This window comes from Rhea americana, unplaced genomic scaffold, assembly GCF_003343005.1.
Source record: "Rhea americana isolate MKP2758 unplaced genomic scaffold, rheAme1 scaffold_273, whole genome shotgun sequence".
NCBI classification, from domain to species: domain Eukaryota; kingdom Metazoa; phylum Chordata; class Aves; order Rheiformes; family Rheidae; genus Rhea; species Rhea americana.
This window is the reverse complement of record NW_028186394.1, coordinates 987,941-1,010,283: the sequence shown is the minus strand read 5'-3', so window position 1 is coordinate 1,010,283 and position 22,343 is coordinate 987,941. Positions and strand designations below refer to the sequence as shown.

The window sequence follows — 22,343 nt, the reverse complement described above, 5'->3', positions numbered from 1 at the left end:
CAGCAGCTAAGGGGTCGGATCTCAGAGCTACACTGAGGCCTTTGTGGGTGTGGGAGGACATGGGCTGCGAGGGCTGGAGCAGGGATCTGCACCACRGAAGGTCTCTCGGGAGCTTCTGAGCACACAAAGGCCTGGTGAAAGGGACAGGGACTGCGGTTTTCTGCATTTCAGACTAACGCTTGCTCTCTTGTGGGGCCAGTTTTCCTTTGCAGAGAAATGGGAACGTCCGCARGCCACAGAGGTGCTGGGAGCTCTGGACCTTGGAGGCGCCTCCACACAAATAACCTTCCAGCCYGGAGGTACCGTGGAGGACAAAAACACCTCTGTCCTCTTCAGGCTATACGGCACCAACTACTCGCTCTACACCCACAGCTACCTCTGCTACGGGCAGACGCAGGCCTTGAAGATGCTGCTGGCAGCTCTCTATGAGGTACTAGAGATGGAGCCAGCCCCTGACGACTTCCTCAGGCATCGGTTACAAGGGTTTGCTCAACCACTTCCCATGTTCATGAACAATGTCTTCCAGAAATGGTAGACGTGCCTGCCTGTGGAGCARGGCTTAAGGAATTGGGAAATTACCATGAATTCAAAAGCCTAGCTCGGATGTTCCCTCGTGAACTAAAAAATGTTCTCCCTTGGGTCGAAGGACGCAGTTCTCTGCCAGAGCGCCTTTCTCCCCAGAATTTGGTTTTGGGAGGAYATTTTTCACCGCAAAACCAAATCGTTCCTGAGGCCTGTGCTATCCTCTGGGTCTTCCCTATCCTCACAGACATGGGCATGARGTGTTCCCTGGCATGGGTGGTTTCCCRGGTACCAGCTCCACTGAAACTAGAGTGGTCTCTAAAGCCACCAAGTCAGATTGCCCTGAATGGAGATGGGCTAACAGCAGCACTCTCAAAWGCCGGGGTGCTACAGCAGGGGAGAGAGGGAGAACTGTACTGCTGTGGGCAGATTAAAGTCATGCCAAGGGTCTGTGCTGCTACCTTGCCCATCCTCCTGGGGTCCAGATTCTGCTTTTGGGGGGAGTCGAAGCACTGGATGGGCTGTGGAGGAAGGGTCTGGCCGCCACCTCAAGACAAGCACTGCTAACAGCTCCCACTCTCTCTAGGGCAGCTCTTCTCCCCAGCAGATATTGCACCCCTGCTACCCGAAGGGATACCAGGAGAACATCACTATGGCAGCCCTCTACGACAGTCCCTGTGTCCCCACGCCGAGCAAACCCAGCACTGCTCAGGCCCTCACAGTGACGGGGACAGGAGACCCAGCAGMGTGCAGAAGTGCCATCCAGAAACTCTTCAACTTCACCTGTGGGGCCCACAGGACGTGTGGGTTCAATGGCATTTATCAGCCCCCCGTGCGGGGACAGTTCTTTGTAAGGAGCCCTCCATCCACGTGGTTGTGGCATTGGGAGGGCGAGGGCTGAGAGTTTCCTCCTCTATTGTTTGTGAGAGAGCAGGGGAGACTTGGGGCCCCAGAGCTGATCCCATGTGCAAAGCTCTCCTCATAAGCTGGGAGATGACTTCCACTTCCTGCAATGTCCGAGCCATACCTGAGGAAAATGGAAAGATCTTGTGCCCACAGGAGATGTCTGAGCTGGCTGTGCTCCCAAACACAAGCAGCAGTTCTGGAGTTTTTCTACTAGCTTCTCATCTTTAGCAGATCCTTAAGCACTGCTGGATGCAGTACCCTGTGAATTTCTGGGACTCTATCTCCTGCCCAAAGAAAACCCTGGATCAGGCCAGGATTGGGCCCGAGAAGTAGCACTGAGATGCTCTGCAGCTAGTTCAGCCAGCCCTCCTCCTGTCCTGTGCCCTGTTATCTCACTCCTCTAAGGCAGAGATGGCAATGCTTACCCCAACCCTGCAAAGGGCTGCAAAGGGGTCCTCTTTGGGGTGAGAAGAGACATGTAGTTTTTGTCATCCTTGGTAGTTTTTACAGCCTTTTGTTATTCCCTAGGCCTTCTCTGGGTTCTATTATACCTTCGACTTCCTGAACCTGACTGGCCAGCAGTCTCTAGGCCATGTCAACTCCACGATTCGGGCCTTCTGCAACACCACCTGGAAAGAGGTAAGAGCACTGTGAAGAGCAGCTAGGAGCCTTGTCCCTTTCCAAGCCTGATATTATGGGCTTAAGAGGGCAGGAGAGCTTTGGTGGGCCACCTCCTATGGAGATTCCCATACCCAGTTCCACAGTTAGGCTTGCCTGATGTATGTGCAGGTGCACTGGGATAGGAGTGGAAGGGGCAGTCACAGCAGCTCCAGCTTGGAAAGGGTATGCTGCTAAGGAGGTTCTTGGTACTGATGTCCCTGCTTCAGTAACAGGATTAGGACTGAAGTAGCTCAGCTGGGAGAGTGTTAGATTGAAGATCTAAAGGTCCTCCATTCAAGCCTGGGCTTCAGCAAGGGGAGGTCCTTGTTGCTCCTTCTTTGGAAATATTCAAACCTGCCTGGATGCAACCGTATCTAACATGCTCTAGGTGACCCTGCTTGAGTGGGGGGGGGGTGGACTAGATGATCTCCAGAGGTCCCTTCCAACCTTATCAATTCTATGATTGTTTAAGAGTGATGCTTGGGATGCCCAGGAAGAGCATACCACACTGTTCCCTGGGGCAGAGAGGGCTTCTGAACATGTTTTTTTCCTCATTGTGTTGTGTCCCCCAATGGCCCTCATAGCTTGTGGAAAAGTTCCCACACGAGATGGAACGCCTGCATATGTACTGCTCTGTGGCTGTTTACATCCTGACACTGCTGCTTGATGGCTACAAGTTTGATGAGCATACATGGAGCAGCATCCACTTCAACAGGAAGGTAAAAGCCCTGAGGGGCAGTGGGATTTGGGGGAGGCAGCTGCTGGCTGCAGCCTTCCCCTAAGAGAGGAGGAAGAGCTGTTCAGGAGAAGCATCCCTGGAGTCCACAGAGCTAGAAATGTGTCCCTGCCTCATGCCTGCCACCCAGTGATTCCAGCACAGCATCACTTCTACCTGCCCAAAAGCCTCTTGACACCTACTCTTTTCTCATTTTCTCGGGTGAGGATATAAACTAATTTTAAGGGGATTGGAGAAAGGTGGAGTAAGATTGGTAACTTTGATCTCTGACACACAGCAGAACTGGCATCAGTGTACAAGAGGGGATGGTGGCCCCTTGACACCTTTTCACCAGAGTATAATGAAAATCTAAAGGATCATGGAGGTGGAAAGTTCCAATCCAAAATCACATGCAAGTCACAGAGGGCACATCTGGACCACAGCAGTCATCTATGTTCAGCTCCCTTTAGTTCTTGGGGAAGGGAAAAAAGCAAAGCACTGTGTAACTGATGCTAGTAGGACTAGGTTTGCAACAGCCAGGTCCCTATGTGAAATCACAGCTGGGGCAGCTCTTGCAAGAGATGCATGTCAGTCCCTTGCACCAAAGCTATCAGTGCCTGGGAAAGGCACTTCTTAATGACCCCTTCTGCTGTTGTCTCAGGCAGCAAACACGGACATTGGCTGGACGCTGGGTTTCATGCTGAACCTCACCAACATGATCCCCACAGAGGCTCTGGTGCATGTCAAGGGGCAGCAGCCTGGTCTCTGGGCAAGTGCCATCTTCTTCATTGTGCTGACCACTGTGGTGGGCTTAGTGGCCATTTTTCTCCAGTGTTTCTGGAAGCCCAAGTAGCTTCCTGGATCCTGGCTAGCAGAGCCCTGCCCACCAAAATAGGTTGGAAGAAGTGGTATGAGAGAAGGCGGAAAAGGTGAGGGCCTWAGACCCTCTACATTGCTCAGGAGGTCCAACTGGGTCATCTCTGTGAATACCTCAAAGATGGTAAAGTCAACTTGAGCTCTCTACATCCCTCCAAGAGGAGAAGACTCCTGAATCCAGAAGCTTCTTCAATCTGGCTGACAAAGGCTGAGACTTGGTGGCTGGAAGATGAAGCCAGATAAACTCAAACTAGAAATAAAATCCTTTTTCTTTTTCAAATTTGGAGGTTGCTAGCCACTGAGATTTCCAGCCTAGCAGAGATGGAGAGACAGTTTCCATCCTTTGGTAATTCTGGTCCTGTTGAGATGCTCTCCTATGAGGTGCCCCCACAGCTCTGTGAGAAGGGGCAGCTGAGGTGCAGGGATGGTGGAAGAAGTTTTGCAGCTGCAGGGTGCCAGAAGCAGAACAGGAAGTGCAGCTAGCCTGCATTGCTTCACAGACATCCTGTCTGAGCTTGAGTCAGGCTCTGCAGTGCTGGAAAGCAATGGCAAATCTGCCTGCAGAGTATCATCCAGAGCCATGGGAGGGAATCAGTGTGGGCAAACAGGCGTGGCCAGCAAAGCTCGCATGAGGCCCCCAGCCTGGCACTGCTCTGAGGAGACGGGTAACCTTTTCTGTATCTTGCCCTGTGCACTGGAATAGACACTTTGAATTGGACCAAGATCCATTTCTTTTCTTTTTTTGAATATATGACAGACTATCTTCCCAAGGATGGACTGTCAGCTATCTAAAATCTTTACTGGCATATTTCAGTAAAACAATATATAATGAACAGTTAAGAGCTGCCAACACTGGTCCAGAGTTTATTTTATATTCAGGTTACGTAGCCCAGCTTAGTCAGACACTAAATCCATAGCAGGTTCCAGCTCCAGGCACTAGAGTATTTTATTTAAAACAGCTCAGCCCAGCACAGCTCAGGTGGAGGAACCAGACAGTAATTTCTCCCTGGCCCATCCAAGCAGTCACCCCTGTAAGAGCCCAGGGCCCTGTGAGCAGGAGTGTTTCCACAGCTTCTTCTCCTCTGTGCTGCAAGACTGCTGCTCACACAGGATGGGGTAGTAAAATTTAGACAGGACTTTTCAAGGACTTCAAAAAAGAACCAAAGGAATCTGGGCACAAAAGTGATAAGTGCCTTTTGCTCTCTTGTAGATCCTGCTGTGATGATACATGGAGCTCATACACGGTGGGCCTAACGCCTGATGTCACCCCATATACCCCACTGCAAACTAGTTGCAGAAGGCTTTCAAAAGAGAGCAGCAGTTTGCTCTTTGGTACGAATAAGAATACACGGCACAGGGACACAGGGAACTGACTTTGCCTCCTGCTCACAGATGGCTATGCTCAGCCCCGTAAGAGCGAGGCTCAGCCTCCCCAGCCTGAACTTGGGCAGCAGAGGGAGAGGTGGTAAACTCCTCCATTTAGAGGAATCTCTTCCCACCCATCAGTCTGAGCTCTTGAAGTTAAGGTGGGCTCCTCTGGTTGCTGCATGGGCATTTCCTGTAGCCAAATATCAAATCTCTCACTCTTCTCTCTGCCCATAAAAACATACCTTTGGCATTGTAAGAACAGAGGTAAAAATGCCATGTCTTGGAAAACGCTGTAGAAAATGCTGCCAGACTGCTGGAACTGACCCCATGGGATCCAAAGGTGTGGGACATCTCCTGTCGAGTGTAGCCAGCTTCATCAGAGTGCCTTGATGGGCTAGCTGTGGCCAGAATGAGCTGGTACTAGCATCTCTGACCCACAGGAGGCAGGACTGATGGCAGTAGGCTCTTTGCATAGTGTGGCAGGAATAGGTGCCTATAGGGACGTAGTACTGCAATCAGACTGAGTTGCAAAGCATTTGGGGAAGATGCCAGTCTTGCCATTGCAGTGTCCTTCAAGCCAGTCCTCGTTCACTGGGAAAACATAAAGGAGTAGCATGAGCACTGGCCGATATGTGCAGGGTTAATGAGTTTTCACGGCTGCAGTTCAACTCTGGGCAAAACCAGTGCAAGCCTGCATATTTTGAATGCTCAARCCTGAAAAAGCACTGCAAAGAGGCCATCTGCTCCTCACTGTCCCCACTTCTTCCCTGCAACAGACTCCCAAAGCCTTGCCCAGTACAGCYCTGCAGACAGGACTAGAGAGCTACCTTCAGAGAGAATGTCCAGCGTGTCTCCTTTGCTGAACTCCAGGTCCCCTGGCCCCTGYGCAAGGTAACCATGCTGAGCCAGCATCCTGTAGAGGACTGGTCTGCCTGAGGGGGAATTCGAGTCCTGTAGGAAAAAGCCAGTATAGAGATTGCAAGGCAAAGCAGAGTCTAGAGTCCAGCGCAGCATAAAAGTCTGTCACAGTCCACATACCTCGCACCAGAGTGTCAGTCTGCCATCTATCAACTGTCGCCACATCTTTCCCAGATCTTCCTCTCCCAAAACTGCTAYGAATTCTTTGCTGTCCGCATGCCTGTAGCTGCAATGATTCATTGAGATGGCTCAAATCACCTGGCCAACAGCCAAATTTACAGGCAATTCTAGCGCTCAAAAACCTTGAGTCTTACAAAGCCTACTTTGTAAGCCAACTCTTGAGCTTGTCACTGTGGCTCCCTGCATGCTCACTGGGCAGATATGGCCCTGTCAGAGAGCAACCCATGTGCCTGGACACTTAACTTGATGGTAAGRTCCTAAATTCTCTTGACTACACTGCCTGCCTTCCCCAGGGATGTTACAGTCAGGGACACATCATGCCAGGACTAACTCACACTTACATCTGACTCCCAAATTGCTCTATGTTGATCCTAGCATATTCTAAAAGCTGAGCTGGGCTGGAGAAAATCAGATACACATCAGCTGCACCTGTACAGAGTTCTTCTTGGTGTTCACTCCTGTTTCTCTACCACTGAGCAGATTCCTGGGGAGATCCTTCGGGTCTCTAGAGCCTCTCTGGCCCACTGAGTGGTCATCRTTGCTGCTTCTCCCTCACAAGCTACAGACTTCAGTGCACACCCACTCCACAGCATACCTCAACTTCCCTTGCTCTGCATGCTGGCTGAACTTCTCCCTCAGCAGAGCCCGTAGGTCTGGCAGAGATGGCACCTCGCCTGATCTCACCGCTATGGTGCAGTCACAGTGGACTCTCAATACAATGGGTCTGTCTGTGCTGGGTAAAGATTCTTCTYGTGCCGGTGGGATCTGTTGAGAAATATGGCACTGATTATTCAGGACTCTCATATTGAGAGAGGTGACAGACAYAAACCTCTCAGTTCAATGCCACCGCACAATGATAGTGCAGATCTGAATTTCAGAGGAGGAACAACACAGTGGGCCAAAGCCCAGCATCTAATGTTTCTATTATGACCCAAGGAAGCCTGTCTCTGGGTCGGATGGCACAGACCCCTCCCAAATCCATACTAGACAAGCAGGACCCCAGTTCTTCTAGTCAGCTGGAGAGATGCAGGCAAGGCCCCCTATTCTGCTGCCTTTCTGCTTATAGAACAGATGACAAAAGATGACTCCAAAATCACTAGAGATGTATGTCAAAGACAAAAGTAGCAAGGCTGATGCAGATCTGCAGCTGACAGTGACACAGAAAGATGCTGTCCGCATGTGGACACAGCAGTGATTCCAACTCYCTCAGCCACACTGTACTTTCCAGTCTAGAGCACAGTGGTTGGTAATGATATGGAGATGCATTAGAGGACATTATCCCAGAGGAAATCAAATATGAATGTTCAAATTACTGCTGTACTTGGTTTGGTATGGATAGAAAATACCACTCAGGAAGAGAGGAAAGGGAAAAGCAGGTAATTCAGAGGCTAAAACAGGCTGCAAAGTGCATGCCTGAGAATGCTCTTTTATCTGGGCCTTGGACACTTGATGTAGTGACAATCAGCACAGCTCAGCTCCTTGGAAGGTGACACAYGGACACCTGGTGGTACTGCTTTGGTAAGCCACAACTTTTGGCTTCCTCACAAAGTAGTATGGTCACAGACTTGGGAGTGGTGGAGGAAAGAACATGAGAGTCTGTCTATGGAATTGAGAAATGGACAAAAGTTTTTACAGTGAATTTGGGGCAGGTTAGGAACTTTGGAGGATCTGGCTAGCAATTCCCCTTGTAGTTTTTACAACATTGTTCTCTTGGGGCTGTGGCAGCTTTATTTAGTGAAACTTTTGGTTTGTGAAAAACCTCACCTTAAAGGCCACTTGGGAAACATCATCATTTGCAGAGGCATTTTCTCCTTCAGGAGATTCTGGAGAACAGAAAATAAAAAAAAAACAAACCAAACCAAAGCAGAACACATAAACAGTGCATGCAGAAAGCACAGACCTCAAGCAACTATTTTGCAACCTGCTAGCTAGAAACTGCTGCAGTAAGCAGCCAGCCACCCTCACACACACCCCTAAAGCAGCAGGGTTTTGGCACAGCAATTTCACGCAATACCCACTGACGTCCTTGGCCCAGGAGCTACCTGGCTTTTGTTTCACGTGGAGTCGGCTGGGAGGCACCTTGGCAGGAGGGAGGGGAATCCCATTGCTGATCTTCTGCAACAGATCAACACAGCAAAGCATTAAGCAGAAGACACTGGAAAGTGGGCAAGGCTACTTCAGGACAGAGGCTGYAGCAGGTTATAATGTTCTGAGTGTAGCTCTGGACAGAGCACTGGAGAGACTAGCTCATTAACTGACTGGACGAAGTAGAGCTGTCAGGCTCTTAAGGGTTTCTGCAGGTCTTGTGGTTATTGTGTAGCAGATGGTGATGAGCAGGTTGATGTGTCACTCTGCCACCTGGACTTCTGCCCCTTCCTGGGCTGCTGCTGGAGCAGAAGGGGATGCTCACACTGTACTGAAGGCTCTTCTCACCAACTCCCAGCTCTGCTGGCTCATCTCATTGAGCTTGGGCTGGTTCATAGAGAGACACTAGCAGAGCAAATGCCCAGTTAAAGGCCAGTCTCCATGCAACAAATGCTCAAGCAAATGTCACAGCCAGGGATTCGTTTGGAGGAGAAAATGACAGCAATATCAGAAGAGCTGTGTGCTTCAAAGACTCTCCCAACCACCATACTGGGGTCTGGGTCATGCCTTGGCTACTTTGTGTTCAGATGGTGAGGAATCAGGATCATGTGTAGATATGTCTGTGGGGTAGAATAGAGATGAAGGAAGTTTTCCTAAGTGAAAGGTGAGAGCTCAGGGCTTAAGTACATGGCCTCTAGGCAAGAAGCTGTGCTTGCTTAGGATGTTACTGTCTCTCTGTAAGAGTGAGCACTTCTTACCCATTTCTGTGCTAAATCTATGCTAAATCTGGTCACTCTGCAGATGTCACAGGAGGAGGCTGGAGGCCATGTCACTGCATGCCTCAAGTCCTCAAATTCATCACTGTGCTTCAGTGGCTCAGCAAGTTACAGTGGGTCAACAGAGCTATGGCAGCTGCACATGTTTGTGTGTACCACCAGGCCACAGCAAATAAAAGATAACAATACCTAGGTCAGCCTGAAATGAAAGCCACTGTGAAAGAYACATATCTAAGCCTTTAGATTTTGCTGGAAAAAGATCAGAAGCACAGAAAAAATACGCATTTTTTTCTGCTTTAACTTTTCTCTTCCCATTCAAAAAGCACTTGGTCTTTGCTCAAGGTGAAACACAGTATGTTAATGTCACACAGTTATCCTACCCTGTGATAATCTTACAAACAAATGTCCTGAATGTACTTCTTGGCCCTTTCCTCTCTTCCTAGTTACAAGGTTGGCATCTCACCCATTTATCCATCTTTGGGGCAGGAACAGGCTCCAGGAGAGAGGTTGGTATATGCAGCTTCTGCAGAACACAAAGCAGAGCAGAATATGAGACAAGAGCTGGCTGTGATGGTAGATGCAGCACCTAGTCTGCCCAATGCCATCTTGCTTTGCACCACTTCTGTCCTTGCAAAACACTACTCCCGTCTAACCCTGYTGAAATATGAATGTGTCCATGTAGGGCCCAGTGAAGGGTAGGGTAACCAAAATTAAGGACTGTGGTTTGTGTTCAGTAATTTTACTTTTGCATCTTTTTATGCAGAAAGCAATGTTGCTAATTGAGTGGTGGCAGTGTAACAGTCCAAACATCCACCGAGCCCACCAGTCGGCTCCTAGAATGGATGCTTAGGGAGAGAATAATAAGAATGTTGATGAGTACTAGCCCAGCAACATTTTGTGTCTTCTGGCAATCACTGGTTTAGAACTATTAATTTCAACTGATGAACTGATGATTGTGAGTAACTACAGGGTTTTTTTTTTTTCTAATTATGTGCATTATTTTACATTTATTGAGTTCAAATTTCATCTAATACCTCAGTGACCAGTCAACCAGTATATTCAAATCCTTCTGTAACTTTTCCCTGTTAGCTTCAAATCTGAGTATTTTGAATGATTTGATRTTGTCATAGACTGTTGTCACCTTATGATGCACTCCATTTACAAGATGACTTAGGAATACATTAAATGCTTTAGGTCACAGCAGAGTCTCTGTGGCAACATCATTTCTTTTAAAAAACGTTCATTTTTGCCTGTCCTTTATTTTATTTCTACTTGTTAATTTATTGTCAGTCTTCCGAGGACTACCTCTCTATTTCTAATATCTCAGTATTTTTTTTAAGTATTTTTGTGAAGAATCTTTTGACTTTTTTTTGGGGGGGGGATATGGGCAGTTCTTTCAATGAACTTAACTCAATTTGTAAGGAATGGCTTCTCTCAACAGAAGACTCTCCCACATTTTCATATTAATCTGTTTCTATGCATATTATAGTTCCACTAACACACAGAAAGATGTCAGACTTTCTGGGCTACAGCTCCTTGGATCCTCCCTGGAGCCCTTTATAAAACCTGCATGCAGAGCTGAAACCTTTCCAAAACCTTCCCAAAGTTAATTTAACAGAGATATTTCACATCAAATAAGGACCACGCTGTCTCCTCCTTCAGCTCCATTAGAGCTCTCAAGTGACAAGTACTGCTGCAAACTGTGGTCCCTGTTTAGGCCTGTGAGCCTATCTGATTCCACCACAGGCTTCTGTACGGTGAGAGCACAAGTGCCCACAAAAGCACCCTTGTGAAATGCTGGAGCTAAACAGGTAAATGGGAGAAGCTGGCGGGAGCCATGTATCAGAGACACCTACAGCTAGCAATTGATTTGTGGAAATGAGCTTGTGAACACATCCCCTGCTCTGCAGTGCTAGAGATGGATCTCAAAGGCACATACTCAGAGGGTTGCAGGGAGCTCCTGCTTACAGGCAGAGGTCTGGTCTCTCTTGGTTGGGAAGTGTTGGGAAGTCCATCCTTTTGCCTTACCTGTCCATCATGTATGGCTGTAGCCCAGCCATCTGCTCCTCTAGTCAGCACAAAGACCAAACTGTTGGCTTTCACTGCCAACTTTTCTGAGTCCTCAGGGTAATAATGGGACAAAACTCGATAGTAGCCTGATTCACGGTCTCTAGAGAGAATGGGAATAAAAGTACCTTTAAAACCTTGGAGTTCCGATACTGAGACATCTTTTATCCAAAACTACATTAGTGCAAAATGGCATGTGTCAAAACTTTCAGGTGGCAGGAAATTCTGATTTCCATATTCACTCTTTTGTTCCAACTGGGAGCAAAAGAAGCTTGAAAAACTCTGATTTCCCAAATGCAACTGCCACATTTCCATCATGCTAATAAACATCTTCCAGATCAAAACAATGATTAAACTTTAGCCCTGAAGTACTGTTGGCACAAYGCTACCAAAACAAATGACTTTCATGTTTTCTGAACCAGGGCTGAATCTGGCCTAGCAGGGCAGGGTTGCTRGCCAGCACTTGGAAGCTTTCTCCTGAGAACTAGAATTGGAGACCTGAGCACCCTCTGCTGCTGCACTGGGCAGGAGTCAMAATCCCATTTCACAGCCATGACATGATTATTATCTATTTCCCCAAACCACTGAACTGACTCCTGCAAAGTTCTCTGTGATTCTTGAATTAGAGATGCTGCTGTYTGCAAAACTCCTGCTAGCTGTAGCMTCTACTGCTGCCACACAACCTTTTGTACTTTCAGCATTCTCTCCACCAGGGGTGAAAGGTGGGCGTGGAWCAYATAGAGTCTTCAAAAGAAAGGTATCAGAGGACAAAACATGACTTTATGAACASAAATAGTGAGAGAAGAGTGAGATCAGGGTGGCACTGGCCACTTACCGCAAAGCATTGGCACTGGGTTCATAAAAGCCCTGTTTCTGTGGGGGAAACAACAGCATCTATTTTAGAATAGTATGTGATTGAGCAAAAGGGCCACAATACTTATTGTCTCTCTGAAAAGGAGGGAGCTTCACACCATAGTATTTTCTCTCTTCCTCTTTTGACTACATTTGTCACACTGCAGGCTCCATCTGGTCTGCTGCTCCACACCTTATCAGAAAGTACCTTCCATTTCTCCCATTCCCTCTTTATCCCACTAGACAGAGAGAAATGAAGTCTTCCCCCCCCCCGAATTTTTGCTCTTATATTACAGTGCAAGTCAGCCATGCTGATGTTGACAAATTTACTAAATTGCTTCACAAATATATGCGGAGTACAGTAGAGACTCCACTGCTGCTTTGGCATGGCGAGGAGATAAACATGCATCTTCTAAGGGATGGAGGCTTACATCATTGCCTGAGTCTGCTTCAGCTAATGCTGAAGCATCCCAGCTGGCTTTGAAAGACCTCATGCTATTTGGTCTGATATGGGGCTTAACATGCAGAAATTGCATGGTTTTTTTCAGTGATGCCTTCTTACCAGGATGGTGTCAGGATTTGAGAACCTACATGAAGCTTTACGACAGCAGCATGATATTGCTTTCACAGCTAYGTCCTGCTCACCTGAGGTCTAAGAGGCTCGAAGCCGATGTATTCATCATTGGGAATGATGGAGGAGATCACCTGCCGGAACACAAATTAATGACCGAATTCAAGCTGCACGAAGATACAGCAGGGCCCTCTCAAGCTGCTCAGACTCATTTCCTTCTGACCTCTCTAGTGGTCAGCCATAAAGCAGATCCATGCATATCATGAAACGTGCAGAGCTGGAACCACAAAACAACTTCAACTGCCCTCATCCCTGTTTTCCCAAGCAAGTTCTTCAAAAAGTATGTGAGAAAGTTATTCTCCCTATCTTTTTTTTCATATAAGAGTTCTCTGGCCTGTGACATTTATACCACATGCCATGGCCACAGAAGGGGTCACAAAAATTCTCTGCTGACTTGTTTTTAACAACATGACAAAACATTTTTGTCTCCCAAGTGCATATCTGTCACACTGGAAATGCAGTAGTGAGTAGCAGTGGGCTAGAGGAATCTGATCCTTTCGAAAATGGAATTATCAGCAAAATTACAWTCACAAGGTTCCCTAAGTGCCTGCTTTGCTTTTTCAGACTTACAGTAACTAAGATGGGGAAGATTTTTAGCAGCAATGAAATGTTTTGATAGAAGAGGGCGTAATTCTAATAAATCTCTTCTTGTGTTTCCCAGATGCCCTGACTGGCTGAAAGCCCTGAGCATGTTGCTTTGGGGTCTCTAGCAATGCTGGGACTGATGGAGAGGCCAGCAGTAATGCTCTCYGGAGATGTCAGAATTTGTGATTTTAATCTGCTTGTTTTTAATCCTACTCATCATGTGCCTCACAAGTTTTCCTATGCTATGTTTGACTTTTCTGTRGAGAAGATGATGTTACCTTTTACCTTAGGTTTACCCAGGAAATCTTTCGAATTCAGCTCTTCAACTTCCTTCTTTCGTGGTCTGAAAAATTCCCCAAGTGGAACCTGCATGGGCTCTAAAAACAGATGCTCCTAGGGTATGGAAAGAAGATCAAGGAAAAGTCATCAATTAATATTAAACTACCATCAGTGAAAAGCAGGTACTAGGTACTACTTCCCTGTGTGTAYGAAATCAGCTCCAGGGAGGAATTAGGGTAAAAATTATGGCTGTGAACTTTGAAAAACAACACTTGGATTTAACAAGYATATGCAAACCAAAAGCACGAAGGCCACTGCTCAGTGTTGAGTCACAGGCTGACTCTGTTGACATTGGATGGGTGTAAGGGAGGGCAGTGAAGCAGAGTTTGTTAAACAAATCTCTGATCAGTTTTTCTAGTTGATTTTGAATGTTGTTGTTCTGTCAGTCTCTGCACCCACGGAGYAGCATCCAATAGCAGATATAAATAATGCACTGACACAAAGGACAAAGCTGATGCTAGAAGAGATTATCAGATTATAAAAAGCTATTGTCCTTTAGAAAGGATACAAATAAGATAAGGAAATATAGAGGCAGCAAAATAATGACTCCTTCCAGGGAAAATAAATTAGAGAACTGTAAGTTGCTCCTGATCAAACAAGAGGGGAGGTACTTTCAGTCTAAYAGGAAACTGTTATTTAGAACCAGCCCCAGAATGTAGAGTGCCACATCCTCCATATATATATACCCATCCTTTCTATTTGAAATGGCTTAGACTCTGTCACTAGGTGACCACACAGGCTGGTRGGCAGGAAGGCCTGAACATACAACAATTAGCACATTTTTATCTCAGATTTTTTTAACTTGAGCCCAATGCATCCCCAGAAACAGCCCATAGAGGTGGTCTTACCTGCACCTGCTCAAGGGCCTGGTCCAGGATTGCTGTTCTTCCTTCGGGTCTCCACACAACAGCCTTTTCTAAGGTAACTCTAGCTTCCTGCCACTGCCTCAGCCGGCACTGCGCTGCTGCTGTGCTGTACAGCACCTAGAACCAGTGAGAAGGGAGCAGAACCATCTGGCTTTTAACTCAGAAGGCTGAGACCGAGCGGAAATCTGACCCAACCTACTGCACTCAGCAACCTAGCCAAGAGGGACCAGGTACTGAAACACCAGGCCAGAAAAGCCAGAAAGGATTTCCTTGGCAAGCTGCATGGTTTTCTCTCCATATGCAACTAGGTAATATTTTTTTTGCTGTGCAAAGTCACTCTGACTCCCTGTCACTGCAGAATAACCTAGCTGAAATCGCTCCACTTTGCAGTGGGCTGAGAATGTGCAAATTGTCAGCTATGGTTAGCAGCTTGTAAGTGTGTTCCTTGACGATGTGCAAAGTGTGGGAGCATTACAGACYGGGTGTGGGGAAGTCTTGATCCGTATCTTTGAGTAGGAAAGCTCCTCTTCTTGTCACTGCCCAACAGTGAGTATATAGAAGATGGCCAACAGGTTGCCCTGTTAGATCTCTTGCTACCTTATATGATACAGTTCTTGGCTTCCAAGTTGCTTTAAAACATTTGGATGTAAACAGTGCTTGAAAGAGAGATGCAGATAACAAGATGCTTCTCCTTCACTCATCCATCATGCTATTAGAATATTGCTGTTTCTGGGTAGAATGGCCATGCTGAACATCTATGGAACTGTGGAGATGCTCACCCTTGGAGAAGCAAGGTACCTACCACTCAAGCCTCTGAGAGGCAGAAACTTCCCCCTAAGCTCAGAAGCTCTGCTCACATGAGTGGCAAAAAACCTGTGGATTTTGGAACCATACATACATACATACATATCAGAGGCCATGCATGGAGAAATCTGATGGCATAGTTCTCTAGAAAGATTTTATTTGTCTATTAAAAAAAAAGAGAAAATGAAAAAGAGAGGGAGARACATAGCTAGATCTGAATAGAATGAGATACAGTTGAATCAGGAGGCAGATTTTGAGTCTGGAGTGCTGTCACTGTGCTGACAGCACATACTCTGGCAATGTCTACAGTATGTGGAGGGAGGAACTGTTTAGTCACACCAAGGAAGGTCCTGATCTCCTGAGGCACTCTGGGCATTTTTGCAGCCCKGTATTCTTCAAGCGGAACCCATTGTTTCCAAGGGTGTGTGAGCTGAGAGAAAGGAGTGCTGGGGACATTCATACTGTTCAAAGGCACTGAAACTTTTAAAAACAATCAGGTTTTAAGTGAAAACCACAAATGTCAAGTACAACTTCTTCCTGCCAGGTATAAGGCACACAAAAAACAAACAAATCTGAATGACGAGTTCTTGGGCATGCTTGGTTTGAGATACACAATGACTCTTCACTCCTGAAGAAGTGAAAGATTAAATACCTTTTGCTGTATCTGCTTTTCTGCCCACATTCTCAGGACTCRGGACAGAGAAGAAATGAAACTTACAGTCACACACTTGCATCTTCTACAAAAAACACTGCATTTTTACAAAAATATTTACAATCCATTCAGGCTTAGGTCTTTTTTGAACAGGATGTGGCAGGATCACTCCACAGAACAGTGTAAGAGCTAGAGATTGAAGTGCTGCAGAAGTGGTAAGTACCATCAAGCAGTTTGAAGCCCAGTGTGTAAAGTTAGACCCAGAGGTAATATTAACAACAGTGTCTACAGTTGGAAAAACAGGCTTTCATGCACATGAACTTCCCCTAAACAAATTAAGCCTCAGTTATAAACAAATTGTGTTCCCATCTGTCTATACTTCAAGATATTTCTGCTTTTAGAGCAGAAGAGTTCACAACATGTACATAAGTATTTACATAGATAAGCTAGAAAATACATCCCTATGCAAGGAGCTGCTCAGAACAATTTTAACAACTGCTCAGAACAATTTTAATTTTCAAACTATGAATAATTTGCTACAACTTTTCAAAGATCCTTAAAAAAAAAAAGGAGCTGCAATCAGAAATTTACTTTTGGTCTAATATACTCTCTCGAAAAGCAGTTAGGTTAGGAATATCTATTGCTGAAAACCTGATGAATACGTCCAACAGAGGGGAAGGACTACCGAGACACAGCGTGACCCTTACCTCCCATGCACTGAGTATGTGTCTCAGCCCCAGCTGCTTGTAATCGATGAACGGATTGTTTCTTAGATGAGTGAAGGCCATACGATAGTCAGAGAGAGCTTCTTCATACCTGCAACACAGAGATGACATCTAATGAATAGACTCTAATTAGGAAGTTCAAGAATCAAACTAGCAAGGAAAATCATTCTCTTCCCAACAGTCTGGATTAGGAGAGCTTCCCTGGAGACGTTTCTGTAACCTTGTGACCACAAAAGATTCCCTGTCCTCTCTTCACTGGTCTTTAGTACAAAATGAACATGGTTTGCCTCTCCTCTGGGATTATCTGCACTATTTGACTGTTTGGGATAAATGATAGTTTTTGGTATGTGAAGTGTAGTCCCAATTCTAACGAGGAGAAAGTGCAAAGAACAAGGATTAACAAATCCTGTGAGCTTTAGGCAGTGATCCCTCCCCAACTTGCTGCTGGCAACTTTATCCTAGCAGACATCTCAGGGGAAATGAAGTGCTGTCTGCGTAACCCTTACTGACAGTGAGTGGTAAACATGCATAAATGGCCAGAGCAATACTAGCAGAAATCTACAGACACTCTAAAGAAAGGAATTAGTTTGAATTTACACCTATTTTGCTTGGGGGAGAATTTGATTCAGCTCCCCAAAAGGCAACAAATTCTCCGTCAGCTGGGAAGGGATGCACTAAGGCCCTTTGTTATACAGGGCAACTGAAATCAGAAGCAGTTCCCACTGAAGTCACAAGCGGTGAAATAAAGGGTCCAGAAAGGACTGTACAGCATCCACTTGGCCAAGGAGCTAGCAACACCAACAAGAGAAACTGCACAAGTGCCCACTTGAACACAGGCAGGTAGGGAGCAGCATCTGGCAGGCCGTGATCAGGAAAAGGAGCCATGGGATGCTAGTGGCCAATATGTCCTGGAGCAGGTCTGCTGCCCTGATCTACTGCCCAGCACTCAAGCCCTGGGGGAGGCATGCTCCAGTTTTGYGAGTGCTGAAAGCCCAGCTCCAGGGTGGAGACCAGGACTCCACCATCCCTGCCCAAAGCTCTGCGCTGTGTGCAGAGCATCACTCAGACTAGGCAGGCTGCAAGTGCAGAGTTGCTCACTTTAATTCACTCCCAGAAATCAGGACAGTCATTTTGTGAAATTAAGGTCTAGAATATATATATAAAAAAAAACAGAAAAGAGAATAACTGAACTTAAGAAGTGAAGAGACTTGTGAAATCCTACACCCACCTCTATGCATAGGATATCACTGTGGTCTAATTCTAAGAATACTGAGGAATCAATCCAGTGGCACTAATGGAGCAATCCCAGTGTTAAACCAGTGAGATTGAGATCAGGCCACAAAATCTACTCTCAGTGGGGAGCGAGTGTCAGACACCCCAGACAGACTGCATTTTTAGGAAGTCTTGGGTTACATGTAACACGTAAAGACACACCAATCAGTGCAATTATATTTTTCATTCCCAAACAAAAAATAAACGGCAACATAAACTGCCCGCCTCACATGCAGAAGTAACTACTTTCTCCTTGTGTACAGRATGATAATGTCACGGATTTGTCCACCGCTCCTGAGGTCCTATAGTTGTGTAACTCATGTCTTCTTGGTTCTCTTCTGTAAATGGGAGATAGCACTGGCCAACCTGTGACATGGCTTAGAAGGTCAAACTGGATTTTATGACCAGTTTAAGATCATTGGAAGAACTGAATTTTAGGAAGAGAAATTATTACTGCGAAAGAGAAGAACAAAGAATGAAATGGGTAAGCACTTCACTTACATTTCTAACTGCAGACGGACAAACCCTCTCTGAAAGAAGCCAACAGCTAGAGAATTGTCCTTGGTAACTGTTTTATCGAACGCCTATGGAGAAAAACACAGACACGTCCCAAAGATCAGTTAAGGTCACTAGAGTCAGTGGCTGGGCACACATACACAGCCCGCACAGCCCCCCACAGCCTGTCTCCACTTGCACTGGGGAGTCGAGGCCAACTGTCCCCTCCTGTGTGGCTGTGCTGCACGCACAGCCTCGCACAAGGCACGGACCCACACTGATGTCACTGTGTGGCTTTAGAAAGGGCTCACAGCAAGCCTGTTTGGACTAGCAAACTTGGGGCTGCAATCCAGGTGTGCAGGGAGAAGGCAGCTCTGAGCGACCTTTCAGATCTTTGTACAGGCCAGAAGAGGTGATGTGAGCTGAGCTTCAGATTTTTAATGATCCCTGGGAAAACAGAACGTAGACAAACGAGCCACATTTGCCGTCCAGGAACTTGGAACCTTAAGACCCAGTAGCCCGGAGCAGAGTTTGCCCTCASACTCTCAACAACCTCTTTCTGTCCTGTCAAGCCTTGCTGACCTATAGGAATAATGAGGTTGTGGTTGTTGGGCTGGAGAGCGCTGTTTGGAACAGCCTATGGCGACGAGTAAGAAAAAAGATACAGGTGAGAAAACTGCAGGAGTTTGCACCGTGCACCTATGATCAATATTCCTGGTCCAGTTTGCAGGCTAAATTCAGGCAAGTATCAGCAAAGCTGGTTACAGTTTACGGCAGCCGGTTCAAGGTAAAGCTGTGCTGGCGAAATTTCCTTGGCATCTTTTCTGGGAAAGATGGGGGGTTGCACTCTGCCATTATAAGTTGCAAGCAGGCAGTATTCAGATGACGAATCAAACCTGAAACCCTGACTTTCTTTAAATTGCCTAGATGGGCTGTACTACAGTGCTGGAAAACACACTGCAGGGGAGCARGGAGGGACGGCTGCCTTCTCCACTGACTCAGCCAGCGCACCTTATTTTAACAGTCGTCTGCTTTATTACGCTATAAAAGAGAGAAGAAGAAAAACCAGCCATTGTTCTACRCGGAAATGTTGCAGAGCTTCTTCCCAGGCAGTACACGTCAGTCAGGGAAAAAAAAAAAAGTCCCTAGGGAGGTCTCTGCCCTGCCACTCCGCTGGGGGCACAGCGTCTTGCTTTCCAAAAGGCAGTKACTTTTCCAACACAGCTATTTCTTTCTGGCTGTCCTGATAGTTCCTACAGGATCACCCAGGGGCACCCACGGCTGCAGTATTTTATATCCGCACCATCCGCCCCACCACCACTTACGTTTACACTACTAGCCAGACATTTTCGAACAAGAAACTCTGGGTTTTGGGGTAGAGAGATTTCTCAGGAAAAGTCTATTTYTATGGCGTTATCCCATCAGAAAAGCACAAGGAAAGGAGTGCCAGCTCCTACAGAGCCCACGGACCATTTCTCTACTGGGATGTCCCTGCTCACCTGCAGAGCCTGCTCCAGGTTCCCTGTTAGGAGGTGCACGCAGCCTATGTTGAAACAAATCCGAGAAGGGGGGTCCTGGACACTRGAGAAGAGTCTCAGGGCGGCGTCCCAGTCTTCGTTATCGGCCGCCAGCACGCCTTGGTGCCAGCTCCTCACCAGCTCTCGGTACGCCATCGTCCTCCCCCAGCCACCGGAGGAACAGGTTCTTCCCCCGGCCCCGAAAGGCTTCTCCTCGCAGCCGGGAGCGCGGCTAACCAGGAAGCGGAGCGGCCTGCCGGGAATTCCTTCCCTCCTCGCCGGTTAATGAGTCCCTCGATGGAGGAAGGCGCGCCCGCGGGGCCCGGCGGCCTGGCSCGGCCCGGCCCGGCCTGCAGCGGCACCCCGGAAGGCTGCACGCCCCGTCCTAAGCCGGCCAGCGAGGGCAGGGAGGGGGATCCCAATGGGCCCAGCGCTGTCTGGGGGAGAAAAGCGAGATGAGACATAGTAAACCAGAGCGGGATTCGAATGAGAGCACTTGGTTGTTTAGCCTGTGCCACCCAGTTGAAAAGTCAATAGGATAAATTCTCTGGCAGCACAGTGAACAACGATGTGTGAAACAGAAGCAAGACTGGCAGAGCCCATCAGGATTTTTTTTTTTTAACTTATCCTTATGGCGCTATTCAGATGCACGTTAGTTGTGATAAATACGGTAGCCGTGCCAGCCTCGCGCTGCGGTATATACGGTAAACCCCTCACGTTCCACTGCGTCGGTGACATAGGGCTACGTGCTCGTTGCTGCGGGCGATACCGCCCCCTGCAGGCGCGGAACCTCGGTGCCCCGGGAAGGACAGCCGACTGGGCGCGCGGGGCTCGACACGGAAGGTTCCGCTGCGGGCCGTGAAGAGGGTTTGCCACCCGGAGCGGAGGAGGGACTGCACCGGGGAAGGTTTCTAGCGACGCACGGCGCAGCCCCGCCGGCTGTTTCCGGGTTGGTGCCAGGTGAGTGGCAGGAACTGGCGGCCGCGCCACGGCAGCTGCTGGGCCGGAACGCGGCTCCGCGCAGCCCAGCGAGAGACGAGGGCCGCCCCTGGGCCGCGGRGCGGCTGGAGTGGAGCTGAGTCTGGTTCCCCGCGCAGTGCCAGGGTAGAGGGGAAGCAGGGCCCGGCGCTCTGAGGCGGAGCCCGGCGCGACGAAGCGGACGCGGCACCTCGAAAGCGAAAGAGGAACGGCGAGCAGGGGCCGGGGCGGGGGCTCGGCGGCGGGGCCGCTCCGGGTGTACGCACTTCTCAGCCGAAATAAAGCCGTGGCGCGTCTCACGGGCTCCCTGGTGCCTCTCGGTGGGGCTGCGCGCGCGGGGCGCCAATACGGTCTTGGGGCGAGGGGGTCTAGGAGGGTGCTCTTGTGCCGTGTTTACGGTAGCACGCGCTACGGCTGCCGAGAGGGGCCACACCGGTACGGCGGGGGGGGCGTCCCGTGAGGGCCGCAGCTTGAAGAGGCCGCGGCGCCCGCGCTGCGGGGGGCAGCGGGGCCCGGCGGGCCGGAGGTGACGCCGGATGCTGCCCCTCGCGCTGCCTCGGGCCTCCCCGGTCGCGGCCTCCCGCCCCTCGGCGGAGCGCGGCCCCGGGGGTGGCTCAGGCGCCGCGGGCTGCGGAGCGCCGCGCTCCTTCGCGGGGAGGAGGCGGCGGTTCGGCCCCGTAGGCCTCTGATTGAGGAAGGGTCTGCGGCCCGTACGGGGCAGCTGGGTTCTGTTCTGTTCTTTATTTTATTTTTAAGGACAGTAAATTCCTAATCCAGCCTCATCCGTTGCTTAGGTACAACCAGTTTGAGCTGGCTATTGCCAGTGGAATATGGCACCGGTCAATGATACACATACTGTGGATGACCAAAGGCAGCGGGCTGAAGTTTAATTACTAGGAGCTTGAACTTTTTTGTTTCAGGGGAAAATGCTGGTGAAAAATGGGAGTTTTTCAAGGGTGCATGGTCAGCTCCAACTGCAGGTGTGGGTGAGAAAAGTTGTTGGGCCCTCCTTAGTTTTTTTATTAAAAAAAAAGGGGGGGGAAGCAATGATCAGGTGTAATGTATATAGGATAGAAAAAAACAGTGCAATTTACAAGTTCATAATTATAACTAATTACATATTTTACAATTTGTACATAGTTAAATTACATTGTTTACAAGTAATTACATAATTAGAGATAATTGGAATGAGTTTAAGTTATCAGTGGAAGCCAAAGGAATTCATAGAAGTCATGCTGTAGGCAACGTATTTTTCAAATATTAGCAGAAAAAAAAGGAAAGTGCAACTGGTAACCCTATTAAGTGTTTATTACTGTTAATCTTTACACAGTATTTGGGTCAGATCCTACTGTTTTTCATGTGGAACTAGAACAGTGAGTTTATCTTCCGTGAGGGAGTAAGTTTTATTTTTTGTTTGTTTGTTTGCTTTTAGCTAAAAGACTCTCCTTTAAATTAGTTGAGCTCCCTATCAGTGATTTTAAACATTTTGGACAACTGAGGAAAAATGCAGTAAGGACTGGAAGTATCATAAATGTTTTTCCTCTGTGTAGAAAG

The 22,343-nt window shown here is 47.9% G+C and overlaps 3 protein-coding genes across 8 annotated transcripts in view; 2 read left to right on the top strand and 1 right to left on the bottom strand.

Moving 5' to 3' along the window:
* LOC146594008 (ectonucleoside triphosphate diphosphohydrolase 8-like) overlaps window positions 1-3,656 on the top strand; it is a 6,735-nt gene extending 3,079 nt beyond the window's left edge. The window contains exons 4-8 of one of the 2 annotated variants that reach the window (XM_085308342.1): window positions 72-430; window positions 1,109-1,372; window positions 1,957-2,067; window positions 2,673-2,807; window positions 3,465-3,656. In XM_085308342.1, coding sequence (XP_085164468.1) covers window positions 72-430; window positions 1,109-1,372; window positions 1,957-2,067; window positions 2,673-2,807; window positions 3,465-3,656 — 1,061 coding nt within the window. The remainder of the gene's footprint in view (window positions 1-71; window positions 431-1,108; window positions 1,373-1,956; window positions 2,068-2,672; window positions 2,808-3,464) is intronic. The other variant, XM_085308341.1, reaches the window with a different exon arrangement.
* An 859-nt stretch (window positions 3,657-4,515) lies between these two features.
* NOXA1 (NADPH oxidase activator 1) lies at window positions 4,516-20,144 on the bottom strand. 2 transcript variants are annotated; one of them, XM_085308339.1, is made up of 15 exons: window positions 19,794-20,144; window positions 18,301-18,383; window positions 16,510-16,618; window positions 14,329-14,463; window positions 13,427-13,534; window positions 12,571-12,630; window positions 11,909-11,946; window positions 11,035-11,176; window positions 9,470-9,529; window positions 8,188-8,260; window positions 7,910-7,968; window positions 6,741-6,910; window positions 6,086-6,191; window positions 5,875-5,998; window positions 4,516-5,638 (listed from the first exon to the last, which is right to left on the bottom strand). In XM_085308339.1, exons 1-15 carry the CDS (start codon window positions 19,965-19,967, stop codon window positions 5,541-5,543), a joined length of 1,539 nt encoding a protein of 512 aa, XP_085164465.1. In that variant the 5' UTR covers window positions 19,968-20,144; the 3' UTR covers window positions 4,516-5,540. The 2 variants fall into 2 exon arrangements, with proteins under 2 accessions (XP_085164465.1, XP_085164466.1); XM_085308340.1 differs by lacking the exon at window positions 18,301-18,383 and having other exon boundaries at window positions 19,794-19,871.
* Window positions 20,145-20,624: 480 nt separating this feature from the next.
* Window positions 20,625-22,343, top strand: part of EXD3 (exonuclease 3'-5' domain containing 3) — a 323,237-nt gene continuing 321,518 nt past the window's right edge. For 3 of the 4 annotated variants that reach the window (XM_085308338.1, XM_085308334.1, XM_085308325.1), the window contains exon 1: window positions 20,625-20,771. The gene's annotated coding sequence lies outside the window, so the exon portion shown is untranslated. The other variant, XM_085308326.1, reaches the window with a different exon arrangement.